This window comes from Paroedura picta, chromosome 3 (assembly GCF_049243985.1).
Source record: "Paroedura picta isolate Pp20150507F chromosome 3, Ppicta_v3.0, whole genome shotgun sequence".
In the NCBI taxonomy this organism is placed as follows: domain Eukaryota; kingdom Metazoa; phylum Chordata; class Lepidosauria; order Squamata; family Gekkonidae; genus Paroedura; species Paroedura picta.
The window spans coordinates 115,635,441-115,651,504 of NC_135371.1; the positions used below are offsets into that span (position 1 = coordinate 115,635,441).

The 16,064-nt window shown below is 41.5% G+C and overlaps 1 protein-coding gene across 5 annotated transcripts in view; it reads left to right on the forward strand.

Annotated features, from left to right (window-relative positions):
* GABRB2 (gamma-aminobutyric acid type A receptor subunit beta2) overlaps positions 1-5,655 on the forward strand; it is a 190,677-nt gene extending 185,022 nt beyond the window's left edge. For all 5 annotated transcript variants that reach the window (XM_077327209.1, XM_077327211.1, XM_077327210.1 and 2 more), the window contains one exon: positions 158-5,655. In XM_077327209.1, the coding sequence (XP_077183324.1) occupies positions 158-505 (348 nt within the window). In that variant the 3' untranslated portion in view covers positions 506-5,655. The remainder of the gene's footprint in view (positions 1-157) is intronic.
* The last annotated feature ends 10,409 nt before the right edge of the window (positions 5,656-16,064 follow it).

The window sequence follows — 16,064 nt, forward strand, 5'->3', positions numbered from 1 at the left end:
TGTCTGTACTATCAAAGCAACGTATCCAGAAATAAACATACACTTGCAGCTTTAAAGTATAGTCTTTTGTAGGTTGACATTAACAGCTAGGTATCTTAGGTCTGGGTCAGTTTGGGGGTTTATTGCTCACACTAAGACACTTTCTTGTGTTTTCCAGATGGATCCTCATGAAAACATTCTGTTGAGCACACTCGAAATTAAAAATGAGATGGCTGCCTCTGAAGCTCTTATAGGCCTTGGAGACCCTAGAAGCACCATGTTGGCCTATGATACCTCAAGTATCCAGTATCGGAAGGCTGGCTTACCGAGACACAGCTTTGGCCGTAACGCCCTGGAGCGGCATGTGGCACAGAAGAAAAGCCGGCTACGGAGACGTGCATCTCAGTTGAAAATTACCATCCCTGACTTGACTGATGTGAATGCCATAGATCGATGGTCACGCATATTCTTCCCTGTTGTTTTTTCCTTCTTCAATATTGTCTATTGGCTTTATTATGTGAACTAAAACAAAAGCCACACAGATATCAAGAACTGGATTTCCCTTCAAAACCAGTTGTACAGCCAAATGTGGAACTTAGGGAGAAAAAAAACCTATTCAGGACAAAAGTTATTTTAAAACACCTTAGTTGCTGGTCCGCTCTATAAATCCCTTTTGTAACATTTGGATTTCTTTTGCAAAACCGTGGAACATGTTTAGTTACAGTACAAATGTATACACTATGACCCTTAACAATATAACTGCATTATATTGTGTGTGGAAACAGAATTTGGCACTTGATCATTTCATTGTTTCCCCTAGCCTTCATTTTAATGTTAAGAACTTCAGACATAGAAAGCTGTAAGATTTGCATTCTAAGAGCAATGTATCATGCCTCCTCACATCTGAAATATGCACTGTGTTACCTGACTGGAGAAAGGGTAATCTTATGTATATCATGCTTACAGATCATGTTCCTACATTACCTGTGAAATACATGGACTTGAAAATAAGTAGTGCCTACCATCAATGTTTTCCCAAGTAGTTCATGCTACTGACTGTGAGAATTGAAACGTTGAGTGTGGTTTCAAGTACATGTTAAGTTCATGAAAAATCTACAGCATTTGTTTAAAAGATACAGCCGTCCAGGTTATCATGCTGTGTAATTATGATCCATGGAATAATCTGAGAGTTGTCTGAATATGTGCTACAGTGTGCCATTAAGCATAATGTCTGAAATCATTATCTGTGTAAAGTGCCAAATACCAGTGGGCCAGCGGTGACTTCATGGGGGGCTTTCTGTTGGTACTTTGTCATTCTTTATAGGAGAGAGAAAGAAGAATGCTTAGGGGTTCTTTAAAAAAAAATGGCTAGGAAGAGGTTATTTATACTGTCCAAACAGTTAGTATCAGTTTGCCTGGAACCCTTCCAACAAGCTCTGTATTGCTAATTTAATTGAACAAAATCATATCTGTAAATGCTTTGGCTGTTTAGACAACATATATTTTTAAAGAAAAGACCAAACCTCTAGTTGAGATAAAAGATTCTTCGTATTCATTCAGTATAAAGATGTGGTGTTGTTATTGTTCTGAATGAGAGAACTTAGGAAATATTACTTATATTGTTCACATATAGCTGAATATTCCACTATCGGTGAAAGAAACAGAATTTTTTCATTCTGGGTTTTAAAATAGCCCCTTCAGCTGTCCCCCACGCCATTTCCTCACACTCTTCAGGTATTATTATATTATATGGTCATTACATTTGGCTCAGTAGAAATCCTTGCTAGACTCAAAATGAGTTCTTTCTTCTAATATAAAAGAACTGCTTAGTCAAGGGAAATGAGACATGTGTTTCTGTTTCAAGAAATAACACATTGTTGGAAAAGAACTTCCTCTAAAATGTTAAATGTTGTCAATTTCTTCTTCTTGTGCATCTGTTCTATCTAATTCAATGCATTCATGTTCCTTTTGTAAAGGACTTTTCAAATAGGTGTTGCTAGATACCTATTAACTCAGAACCAGTTGGAATTTTGAATGAATTTTGGATTTGCAGAGACACTGACCATTTGATTCAGACAAGAGGTGGTTTCCCATCTGAATTTTTCCTGAGTGCACTTTGAAAGTCAGAACATTGTTGTTTTTGTGATGTTCATGTGCAAATGAGCAATGTTTCAAAATAATTTTACAAGCACTTTGACCATCTTATGTGAGATCTGTCATGCTGTATTCATGGCTTTCCCCTCTCTTTATACACACCCTTATTTATTACTTCACAGAAGTTTGAAAAACAGACAAAGTACCAGCATTGTCACTAATGTTGTGGGGCAGAGGGTATATGGATATTGTAAGAAAGTACTTCTTTTTTCACATTCGTTCAGCAGGTCAGCTTTCGTGGAAACTGTAAAATTATCTCTTAGTACTGCACTTTAAGATATCTGGAATTTTACAGTAAAAGCCATAATATTTTCTGACCTTGCCAAACAGGGAAGGAATTTTTCCCAGGGAGATTACAAAAAGAAAGTGCACAGTCATGCCAATGAGGTCCTTTTTTGTAAAGGAAAAGTGCTTTCAGGAGTAAGCACTTAAGAGGATTTAAGGAGAAGTAGGAAAACAGTAACTTTAGAAACGCACATTGGTTTTCTCCTATGTAATATCAGCATATAGTAAAAGAAAGAGGGAAAGTATTATATTACTTGCTTCAGAAAAAGAAATTTCAGCAAGCTGTTACCTTTGAATGGAGTTGAAATAAATTCTTACTTATTTTGTTATGGTCACATTTCCGCATAATAATTGTTCATTTATTTCAGGTTTCATGATGTTACCAGCCAGCAATTAAGGTGTTTTTCTCTCCATCTTTGTGAAATCATGGTAAAATTACAACTATATAACATGGCACAGTTTTAACAATATTTGCGATTAAAACTCTGTAAATATGTTCTGTATATGACTGCTAGTAAGTCTAATATGCATTTTCCAGATTGACAATTCATGCAGCATATTTATGTTTGCCTAAGGAATGTTATGTTTCCGTACTATTGCAGTTTTAATGACTGGGAAGAAAGAACCAAGCAATGTTGTTCTGAACATTTTCTGTTTTCATACCCAGAGAAACAAAATCTTAAGTAATAGCACTGAAGGAGACATCTGAGAATTTTTATATTCTAATATAAAAAAAACTTAGAATCTGCCAGATACAAAAGCACAATGCATAAGAGAACGTGAGAGCAGGAATATAGCTAGATCTGGGGAACAAATCCCATCTAAGTTTAGATTAAAATGTTTATTAAAAATGCAACCAAAATATTTTTAAATTATGAACTAAACCTATGTTCCAGAGTCATTAATCTGAGTGATCAAAACACTAAACATTATCTAAGTATATAATGACTATATAGACACATATTTCAGTATGTGTATATATATGTCTGTATGAGCCTGTGTGTGTACACACATGTGCCATCTGTATATACACACTGGCAGCCCAGTCCACTGAGAGCAATCCATAAGCAGAAACTGGCTTCTGCCTATGGATCTGCTATACCAAAAATGCAGGCAAGTTGCTGAATGCAATGAGGAGACTAATCCCCACCTCCAGTGACCTCCCACCTCAGACCAGGATAGTACAGTTGCAAGAATGGAGTCTCAGGAGATCTTGTAAGAAACATCAAATAGATGGTAAAAAGAGCTGTTAGAGGACAAAGGGGGTATAAGTGTGGTAATGATCTGATACAGGAGCAGGGAAGAGGGTATTCAAAGAGAGCTTAGCACTGCAATCCTATGAAGTTACTCCACTCTACGCCCATGGACTTCTTCAAATTTAGACTGAAATAACTTGCCATTGGATTGCACTCTAAGGCTGGCCTGCCCATCTCTTTGCTCTTGCACTCCCGAGAACAGATCAGGGCTGAGACCAGGTTCTCCTCTCAGCTCCTGATTTCTCTTTGGCCCTGCAGGCATGCAGCCTTCTGTGGTGCTCGTGTTTCTTTGGATTTGGGCTACAACCTTACGTTGATGTTTTAAAGGAATAAGCTAATAAGTTTTGTTTCTATAAGCAACTGATATGTGAATATTTTTTTCAGAAAGCAAATTATTAATGTATTTAAAATCTTACTATACAGGGTAACTGGGCATTTCTATATCAGCAGATCAATGCATCCAATTCTTACAAAGCATTGCACAGTTTGACATTACAATAGTACTGTACCTCCAAGCATCTCAAAAGTAGAATAGTTCTCACATTGCTTGCCTATTTCTTCTCTTTTAGAAAAAGAAAAAGAAAAAAACACACCATTGTCCACTAGTAACTTTTTTTAAAAGTCCTAATATCTAAGGGAAGAAAAGGAAAATTGTGAAATACTTCTTTGGAGAAAAGGAAAGGAAGGCCAGGGTACAATACTTTTACAGTAGTGATCATAACATTTTGCTATCTGTATATAGAACATATAATGTGAGCAATCGTAACTAAAGCCTAACGTGTAAATATTATCAGATTTCTTAACATTTTTAACTTCTAATTTGTACTTTAATGTAAGGCAAAAAGCTGATTCTATTGGTTTAGATTAGTGTCCTAAAATTATGTAAATATTTAAATAAGCTGTAAATGAGCAATTAATAGAAACAGTAATTGTTCAGTGATAATATTTTGGGTTTTTTTAAGTACTATAATTGCAGTTCTCTAGCGGAATAATTTAAACACCCTTTTGCATAAGACTTGGATTCCAGAGAAGAGTTTTAATATAGAAATCCATGGAAAGTACAGAATTTATTTTCTGTTCAACAGCATCAAATTCATTTGTACAGTGGTGAAAAAACTACTGAAGATTGTCAAATAGCCCCCCATCTAATGGCTGTGGTATATGCATGCAAGTCCAAGAAGGTATGCACACTTATCCAAATTACATTAGAATGGGGGAAATTATACGTGTATTGCGGGGTTTCATTCATAGGTTTTTCTGCCATTAAAGAGAATGGGTCAACTTTAGCAAATACAGACCTCCTTCTGTATATTGGAGCCTTCTGGAGTCTGGATATTATAGGACACAGTAACAGAAATATTTGTTCCAATATTCATTTGCACTAAGACTGTGATTCTAAGAGCGCTGGGCTGATAGAAATTCACAGTAGTGGCAAAAGGGAATTAACCATAAGTTTATTAACATGGTTTAAAAATGACTCCAGTTTCATTTTTGGTCATGATGTAGTGTGGTTAACTGAGCATGCCTCTGGAAGGAAATTACTATGTGTCATGACGGGTTCCGCTGAAAATTCTGTGTGGGTTAGAACATAGTCCCTATTCTTTATCACAACATAGATGCAGAGTTCATGTTTCCGGCTTAAGGGAAAATGAACAGCAAGTAGTCAGCGCAAAGAGCAGAATGATGGTGTGGGATTAGCAACATAGGAGAACCACAGGTTTACAGCATCCTTACCATGCACTAATCCCATGCCATGTGAATTTAAAGCTCTCTGTGCATACCAGAACCTGATAAGCCTTTTGGATTTTGTCCCTTTTTGTGTAAATGCAAGTTGGACCTCTAAAGTCTATAAAACAAAGATAAAACCGGATTTCAAAAGGCACATCAGCCAATGTATAATATTCTGTTCTTTCCACCTCTCCCCAACCCCCCAATGCCAAAGATACTTTATTTTAGAAATTTATTAAAAGGGAACATTATTGAGACACTGCTTAACACCAAAGGTAATGTTTAACAAAATGCACTAGGAAATATTTGTCAGAATTTTGGAGGAGTAAACGGAATGTTAAATGAAACTCATCCATATTCCAGCTTGTACAAATAGTATCTCTAAACATCCATTTTAAAGAATTAATGATAAATTGGAATGGATCATATTTGCAGGCTATATGCAACATGTTTCTTATGTGTCAAGTTATTTCTTTAAGTGCTTTGATAATAAACATTTTTAATAGCTGAACTCTTAGCTACAGTTTGATATTTGGGAAGTTAATTTAGTTCTGTAATGTTTTTTCTCATCTCCAAAGTTTGCTCTTTCAAGTTTATCAGCATTTTATGTTTGCTTCATTGATTAAGAAAATGTCACCAGGAAGTATATTTAAACTCCATCATATAGTTTCAGTTCACATTGGCATTTGAAACATCCAAGAACTCTATTGTTGACCATGTTTTTAGTTTCACGTTTTAATTTGCATGGGTGTTTAAATACTTCTGTTAGTACTGTCTTTGCACTGTTCTCTCTCTCTCTTTCTCTCTCTTTCTCTCTCTCTCTCTCTCTCTCTCTCTCTTTCCTTAGTACGATTCATAATGTAGTAATCATCAGCCTTACTAATGACCTTGTAGCCTTTCTAATATGCACATAATGCACATTTTCCAATGGCTAGAAAATGCAAACTACTAGTGGATATCATTGCATCAGATTTTCATGTTTTTTCTCAAAAGGACTGCTAACCTCTGAGAATAATGGAGGTAATTAAATTATGATTGTAAATTGAGTAGCACATAAGAGATATTTTCTTGAATCTAAACTTAATACAGCCAGTTTCAGCATGTAAATATATAATAATGTTGGCTAGTGTGTAATTCTTGAACTAAAAAAAATATAAATAAAGAAAATGTAAAAGAATCTGTTTGGTTGTAATCATAATTCTGTATTTTTATATATTTTAAATATTTACATACCTATCTTTCTCCCAGGCATCCTAGGACCCAAGTCATGCAGATATATGTGGCAAAAACCAAATCACATGTGCTTCCGTTACTAGAATGATAGAGTTGAAAGGGGCCATATGAGACATCTAGTCCAACCCCCTGTTCAATGCAGAATCAGCCATGATAAGTATCTGTCCAGCCACTGATTAAAGACCACCAGTAAGAGGGTGCTTACTACCTTCTTAGGCAGCTTGTTCCACTGCTGAACTACTCGAGTGGGGGGACACACTATACAGTGTGGTCTTCCCACTAGGGAGGGAATAGATTCTAACCAGTGCAACTTTTGCTATTGAAATACAAGCACTAGTGAAACCAGGATTTATCAATACATTTTCTATTTTAAAAATCATCTCTATGATATTATACAGTTGGTTCCATGTCATTCCTTCTAGTAGTGACTGTTGGTTCCTTGTAATAGGAAGTGAGATAAGAGTGCGTTCTAAATGTCCCATTGTATTCTAGCATAAGAAAGTTGGGGCAATGTAACCACACACAGACAAGGTAGTGGGTTCCAGATATGCAGAGATATATTAATACATAATTTCTTTTTAAAAAATTGCTTCATCTTCATAATGACCCACAATCACTTTAGGCTGCTGTAAGCTACATTGGGCATTTGTACTGTCTGCGAACTGTGAGAAGAATTTAGGATTAGAGGTGTGTGCCATGGGATGTATAACACGAGCATACATGAAACTGCTTTATAGTGAATCAGACTCTTGGTCCATCAAAGTCAGTATTGCCTACTCAGGACTGGCAGCAACTCTCCAAAGTTCCAGGCAGAGCTCTCAGCACCTACACCCAGACCCTTTAATTGGAGATGACAGGGATTGAACCTGGCGTCTTATGCATGCCAAACAGATGTCAGGCTGTGCAATGTTGTGCTAGCTAGCTGGTGGGTGGGATGAAGTAAGGAATGGCCTAATAATTCCCAGTGATCCCTCAAGGATCTAGAAGTAGTAAATTATTTATATAGAAGATCTAGTTGGGTAAATGGTTCCGTATAGAAATATAGAAATAAAAAAGTAGGGCCTAACTGCTTGACAAATTTGGAATCTAAGTGTTAGCAGTGTGGGAACAAAAAAGGAAAGGAGCAAAAGAGTCAGGCAATGGATTAAGTCAATGTGCTCTGTAGAGACTCAGACTAAAATTATGCATGCCCTGAAGTAGTTCTAAATAGAAGATTTAGTGACTGACCGCTGAAGAGGAAATGGCTTATAGATCATTGTAGCTGGTTTTATTTCTATAATATCCATTTGAAAAATCTAAATGAATACATTTGTTGACTCTAGATACTCAACTATAGAGGACAGAACTTTTGTTTAAAAAAAGACATAATTCCATTAAGGAAGGTAAAATACAACATTTAATTATCACATATTCAATGTCAGAGCAAATCTTGAATTTCATGGGAGTAAAGATCAAAGAAAATAACATTACATCTAGAAAACTGGAAGAATAAAGAATTTATGAAAAGGCTGACACATGCTATCTCCTGTGTTAAAACTTCCTAAAATTTCTGGAGGCTCTATTTACGATAATAGCAATTCACTTAATATTAGTGCTCTTGCTTCAGTATTACCAGTTATCTCCAGAAGTGTATGAGGGATACCTGAACTTGTCAGTGTGCAGTCGTGGATATTGTTATGTTCAATGTGCCCAAATCCCCTACTTTTCCTTTCCCTAAAAAATTGAGGTAATTTGTTCTACCAAATTGCAATTGACTGATTTAAGCTTGTTTTGATATAAGCCATTAAATAATTATAATGGTTACTGATGCAGATATGACATTAATTGCTGCATAATTAATAATTAAATCCTCTAGGGGGGACATGTTTGAAAAATCTAAACCAATGGCAAAATGCTTTCATTTCCACCTATTTCACAATGAAGGCAATCCTGGGGTCAGTGATTCAGTAAACATCAGCCGGTGCGGGGGTTGGGGACCACTGCTCTATATGGCACCTTTTTAAATACTTGAAGATGGCTATCAGATCTCCTATCAGGCATCTCCTCTCCAGGCTAAACAGACCAAGCTCCCCCAACCTTTCCTCATAAGTCTTCATACGCTGGGGAGGCAACTGGTCACACTCCTCCTCAGAGAACGCTTCACTCAAGACCTTCACTCAAGACTCAGGGATTCCCTCCTCCCCCTCTGAGTGCAGCCCCATCACCCTCAGCCCTCAGTTCAGGAAAAGCAGGCAGCAGGACCAGGGGACCAGCATACCAGCCACCACCACAGGCAGGGTGTTTGGCTCATTGCTGTACCAAAAGTGCAACCAGCAGTTGGAGTGGGTGAAGTTCAGCCATTTTTGAACCTCTTGGTACCTCTTGCTCTCCCGCCTAATCCTTTAGCCCCCCTCCCTTATGGGGTTACTTCTATAAGAATCACCTAATGTCTATTGTCCCTTTGTATCTGCCAAGACCTTTGCTCAATGGGTCTTGGCACGCTGTTTTGCTTTGTACCGTCTGTTTAATACAGCTGTCTTTTGGATTTTCAACTACCGTATATACTTGCATATAAGCCAAGGCACCTAATTTCACCCCAAAATGCTGGAAAACTTATTGACTCACATATAAGCCGAAGGTGGTATTTGGGTAGCGGCTTTTTCTCGTTTCCTCCCCTCACTCCCTCCCGTTTTGGGCAGAATCTTTTTTCCCCTTTTCTTCCCCCCTTCCTCCTCCCTCTTTCCCTCAGAACAGTCTCGCCTTTTGATATCCAGTCCTGTGCTGCTTCCCTTCTTCTTAGCTGGGTGTTCTGTTCCCTCCACTTTCCATGCCTTCCTCTAGGGGCGTTTCCTCCTCCTGCTCCCTGTTCAGAGAGCTTCAGAGCTTCCTGCAGCTTCCTGCACATGCTGGCCTTGTGCTAGCCTTGTTAAGGCAGAGAGAGGGGGAGGCGGAGACTTCTTTCCCTCCTGGGCTTCTGCTCTTCAGGCAATTATTATTATTATTATTATTATTATTATTATTATTATTATTATTATTATTATTATTACTATTACTATTACTATTACTATTACTATTACTATTACTATTACTATTACTATTACTATTATTAATAATAATAATAATAATAATAATAATAATAATAATAATAATAATAATAATAATTAGATTTATTTCCCGCCTCTCCCTACAGACTTGAGGCAGTCACAGTAGTCTCAACCCCATTAAAACCCCCATTAAGACTTTAAAATACTAACATGACGGCAGAAAATCCCCATCCCTCCCCATACTGATATGGAAATAATGGAAGAAAGCAATGTACACTTCCTGACTCCCGGGGGGGGGGGATGATGTCCCTGGTTCTCTGACCCCAGCCTCAACCATATACATGGTGGAAGAGCTCCGTTTTGCACGTCCTGCGGAAAGCTGACAAATCCCGCAGGGCCCGCAGCTCATCCGGTAGCTCATTCCACCAGGTAGGGGCCAGGACCGAAAAGCCCTGGTCGAGGCTAGGCGCGCTTCCTTAGGGCCGGGAATGATCAATAGGTTCTCACCCGCAGAGCATAAAGCCCTTGTCTCCCACCTTCCTGTCTTGTCTCCCACCTTCCTGTCTTGTCTGGCAGCTGTTTTTTTTATACCCGCATATAAACCGAGGGGTACTTTTTCAGCTTAAAAAAAGGGCTGAAAATTTGGCTTATATGTGAGTATATATGGTACCTTGGAATCCGGGACAATCCTTTATCACGGATACTTTCTGTTTCGTCTCCACCAGCCAGACAAAGCCGTCGGACAAGATAGTGGACAGGGCCCTGCTGGGAACTTCAGTGGAATGCAGAGGAGGCCAGGAACCAGGGAAGGATTTATGGTTTTATGGTGCTTGGCTTAAGGGGCCGTATGGAAGGCATGGCACAGCAGGGGGCATGAATCGGGGTTCATGACACAGGGATCACCAACCTGTTGGAATTGGCAGAGTGCAATGCATCTTGTTTAGATTTAAAGTACATATGAAGTCAGAGATTAGAAGTTAGAACTATTCCTGCACCCAAATAATTATATTTGATTTTTATGTATTGGTGGACATCTGACACTTGGTCTTGAGGAGATGAGCTTTGCTACTGTAGGCATTAAGCTTCAATTGGAACCCATTGCATTTGATTTAATAAGTGGTAGACTTCTATGTGTGTAAAAATATAAAACTACAAAACTAGACACATACCTATATAGGCATAAACTATGTAAACTGAGTAGTAGATATAGGAAATCCTCAGGAGCTGATACAAAGAGAATTGGGAGAATCTGTAATAAAAGAGAATAATTCTGGCAGGAACAGCTCACTGAAAAAAGGTGAGGAAAGGTTCCCATGCTACTTTTATATAATGTTGAAGGCTTACATAGCTATATAAATATAGAGCTTTATAAATTACTCAATGATGTGAGGAAAATGAAAAGTGAGATTTTTTCTGCCTCACTGCCAGAGTTCACCTATACTTTTTGAGAGCCTGACATCTCTGTGCAATGGGGTTTATTCCCAAGTAATTTTTATTCCCAGTTAAGTGATAATCTACTTTAGTGTTCTGGCCATGCCCTTGGCTGGAGAGTAATCTTGATTATTCTTCTTCCTGGTTTGTGATGGATTTGTTGGAAGGGTTGCACCATATCCTTTTGCAAATATTACTCTACTAGCTTGAAATGCCCATTCCTAAGAATGGACCTTGAAAGGGTCCCCTCCCCTGGACCCCAGCCAGGCAGCTTAAGGTGGCTTTGGGTCGCAGTTCACAGCCAGATCAAATGGGGCGGGTGGGGCCTGGGCAGCTCTTTAGGAGGCCCGGGACAGATCTCCTTAGCAGGCAGTCAGCAGGCCTGAAGGCCCTTGTTAGCAGGCCCTGCCTAGCAGGCCGGGAGGCCCTTGTTAGCAGGCTCTCCACCACAGCCCTTTGCCCAGGGCCCTCTCACCTGCTGCTGGCTCCAGGCACTGAGGCATTTCTGAGAGCAAAGAGGCTAGAGTCCAGGGACAGAGGGTGGCAGATGCAGTGGCAGGGCCAATCAGGGGGCAGCCAGCATTGCTGACTGCAACCTGATTGGCCCTATTCCAACTTGGACAGCTGGACACGTTCCACCCCCCAGGCTGTTTTACAAATATATAGAGGAACCATGGATAAGGATTTGCTGTAGAAGAAAGACAAATGATTTGCTTTCTTAATATGTGTTGAGGGTCACATGGGAACCCATGGGGACACTCAACATCTTTCAACACGTCAAAAAGTCCCCTTTGCCAGAGGAGAGTTCTGAGCTATGAAGGAACACCTCCATGATAGATAAGGCTGGGTGCAAAGAAAAGCAAGATGTATGATCCAAGCCTTTCATGGAGACTGTGTATCTCTCCAACAACACATATGGTTTCACTCACTAGCCACAATCCAATCAGGAGTATGCATGTTGGTGGGCTTAAAGGCATCCATGTTGCTTAAGCTTTTAGTCTGAGTCCCTGGTTCCTCTCTCAGTGTCTCCTAAGTGATGGTTTAGGATTGCACAGATGCACTGCAGGTGCTCAGCTCACTCTAAGCCATCAGCCTGAACCACCACAATATATGGGGGCCTGGATGGATGGGAATGCAGGTCCAGGAGGGGATTGGTGCATCTTACTTGGCCCACAAGATTAGTGTTGCCAGGTAACACTGTGCTGTCGGGCACTCTCCAGGCTCTCCCCCCCCCATTTACCTGAACCCAGAAGAACATCTGGTGTGCTGTGTCACCAAGAAGTGCCATTGGGGGCAAAGCCCTGGCCTTTGAGAAAACTCTGTGGTACAATATTGGCCTCAAATCATAGACTTTTGCTCAAAACCCAGAGTATCACCACCCCAATCACTTCCAGCACTTCTGGTGATATCAACACATTGGGATGTTCTTCCTGGTCCTGGTGAGTATTGGGGGTGGGTGAGATTTGGGAGGAAGCATCACCATGAAAGTGGCAGTTTGGGGGGAGATTTCTCCCGCTTTCTTAAATCCCCAAAGCAGAGGGAGAAACACCAAAGAGGGGGGGTTCCCTTGGCCCCTGTGGACATGTGGCAACCCTAGACAAGATGCATGAACCAGACTTACTAACTAGAGGCTGCTTTCTTCCACTTCCCCATTAGGTAATCTTGGAAACAAGATGCCCGGAGCATTCCCAGCCAGTTGCAGAATAGGGACAGAGATGAACACTTTTGCTTGTGTCCTTTGGTCTCAGCTGTTCAATAGCCTATCACCAGCTGAAGCAACAGCCAGTAGGTAAAGGCAGTGGGAGGAAAGTGAATTTTCAGTCTTTAGAGTCATTCAGCCATAGCTTTCCAGCTGTATTAAGGTTTGAAGTGAAGCATGCTGTTTTGCCACTTTTCTGTTCTCGCATTCCTTTCTTTACCTCCATAACCAAAGCAGAAGCCAGAACACAGGATTATCAGCATTCTTCTGCATGCTCTTAGTTAAATGGATGTGATTAAATACATATGATATCGTTTGTGAATAATTGCACTCAACACAGAGCTGTTTAGCCTAGTTTCTGACAATACATAAGGGCATGTATCCAAAGGAGACCTCTAAAAATGTGCCCGTCAGCTTCCATGTGTGTGCATTAGCAAATTCCTGCTGGCTTTAGGAAACAAGACAAAAATTATAAGCAACTGAGATTCCAAAATAGACCATGTGAATGAGGTCGGGGGAAATGTCAAGAGTCTGCTGAGGGAGAAGGTGATACATTGTTGAAGAATTTCCCCTAATAACATTTGAACCATTACTGCCTTTGCAAGCTGCGAAAAAGCAAAGGAATTAGTTTTAATATGACAGCAATCTAAAATCTCCTCTCTGATCCACTGGACATCAGGAAAGTTCATGCATGACCCAAAGGTTCATAAATAATGAATGGTTTACTCAAGTTGACTTTTCATGAAGATCGGGGGGGGGGGTTGTAGCTAAAGTTAGGAATGTATAAAGGTTAGAAGAGTTCATAACTGTTGTTGCATCTGTTGAGATGGCTAAGCATGTGACTATACAAGCTGGTAACCCTTTTGAATTTGGAAGCACATTATCTAATTCAATGAGGGAAAAGGTTATTTACTGACTTCATTACCCTACTCCATCATCCCTCCATTTGACCAAGAAAGTGACTGGCCTAAGGCTGCTCAGTGAATTTCCATGGCACAGTAGGGATTTTAACCAGGGGGTCCCAGACTCCTAGTCAAATCACTACACCACACTTACATTCAGGTGCACTGGAGCAGGAATCCCCAGTGGGATGGCTATGGGCACCATAACACTTGCTGATACCTTACCTGGTGCCTGTCAAGTGTTTTTAGAAAGTGGACATGACCAAGTGGCAATTCTGCCCAGCAATGCTTCTGACTAAGCACTGGAGGTTTGATTGGCCATGCATATTTCTAAAAAAAACTTGCTTTGGCAACAATTGCCACCACAGCACACAGATCTTGATGGTGTGACTGAAGGAAACCTGTCGTAGCCATTTTGTGGCTGGATCCACCTCCCATGGCAAGCACTTGTGGCAAGCAAAGGTGTCTGCAGGCTCAAAAAAGTTGGAGACCGGTGCTCTAGAGCAGCGGTCCGCAAGCTTCTGCTTGCCGCGGACCGCTGCGGAGTGGTGAGCGGAGAGGGCGGCCCGGGGGCCCGCGCACGTGCGGCAGCCCCAGCACAAACGCGCATGCGCGGACTGCCGCGCACGTGCGTTTGTGCCCGGCAGGGGCGCAAACGCGCGTGCGCAGCAGTACGCGCACGCACGTTTGCACCGCCGCCATGCCGGCAGCCGCGGCTTCCCCTCCTGGCCCCTCCGGGCCGCTAGCAAATTGGCCGCTAAAGCTTTGCTCACGGCCTGGCGAGCTTCTCGCTTCAGGGGGGAGGGAAGACGGAGCCGTGGCCCGGCGCTGAGGCCTTCGCAGCCCAGCGCTGGGCCGCGGCCCGCGGGTTGGGGGCCACTGCTCTAGAGTCTGGCCCTTTCAGATAGGAAGAAAGTTCATCTGTTCCTATGATCTAAATCCTCAGGTTTTAAAGTGTCAAATTCGACAACAAACATGCCCTCATACTAATCTGTATAAACTAGCAGCAGGAGTTAGGATGTTGCTAAACTTGGAGCGACATTTTGCAGATGTGGACTGGATATGGATATCTGCCTCCCACCTTGCTCTTTTTTGTTTCTCAGCCTTGTGGCCAATGAACAACAGCATAGTGCCTTATAGAAAATAAGAACAGTTATAATCAGCAGTGTTATTAACCTTCGCTCTAGAGTATTTGCTTCAGGGAATGCTTGGGCAATATCATGAAGATCTGAATTGCCGGCCTAAGGAAATGAAGATTGTGCCCTATGAGCAATCAGGGAACAAAGTACAGAGGAACTGGGAGAGTTGCTTCTCTGTTGAGCTTAAGTGGCATTTTTGTGTGAGGGGGAAAAATGAAAAGGGCATTTTAAGAGAGAAAAATATATGTTGGTGATCAAGAAAGAGACACTGAAAAGCCGTTGGGAGACTGGTTGCTGAGCTTAGGAGTGGTGAAACCTGGGCTCAAATGTCCATGATGCTCATAGACTAGCTTTAAGTTAATCACTCTCTCTCAGTCTAGCCTACTTCAGAAAGCTGCTGTGGAAATCACAGCATGGAAAAGGCATGGAAATCACGTATGATCCCTTGAGATCCATGGAGCATTGGAGGGACAGAACATAGCAAGTACATATGAAGAAGTGACGGAAGGATAAAAATATAATAAGTAAACGTCAAAAAGCTTTCTAAGCACAAAATTGTGGAATGGCAGCTAACCGGCCAGACTCCATGGTCACGCTGCTGCGGCTCTGCGCCTTTATGCTTGGCGCTTTGCTGCTCCCTTCCTGTGCAAGCTGCAGTTCCAGCCCAAGCAAACAGACAAGCTGCTGCTGAAGAGAAGGAAGGAGGACCCCCACTTTGCTTTGCTGCTTTCTAGGCCCCCTTTTCCCAAAGCGGCTATGTCCCAGTGTGCCTCCCCATTTCAGTGGACCATGCGTGGATGAAGAACAAGCCCTGCTGCCATGCTTTCTCTTTCCTTTCACCATCTGGGGGGCAGGGGGCTGACTGCCACTGCCTGTCCAAGCCTCAGAGACTTTGGTGGCCCGCCCCAGGCCTTTGCCCAACAGGGGAGGGGGAGGGTGCTCTGCCTGGCCCCAATGCCCTCTGTGCCCCTCGTTGGACCGCTGGCCTCCGCACCATCACTAGCTCCTCACCACACTCCTTTCTCCTTCCTTCCTTCTCCTTCTCCTTCCTCCTTCCTTTCTTTCTCCCTGACTTCTTCCCACCCTACTTTTCCATTTCCTCCCTCCCTCCTTCCCTTCCTCCCTCCCTTCTTTCCTCCCTCATTTCCCCCTTCCTTCCTTTTCTCTTTTCCCTGACTGCCTACCTTCACTCCATTTGGGCGCTCTTCCTTTCTCCCTCCTTCAGTTCCTCTCCT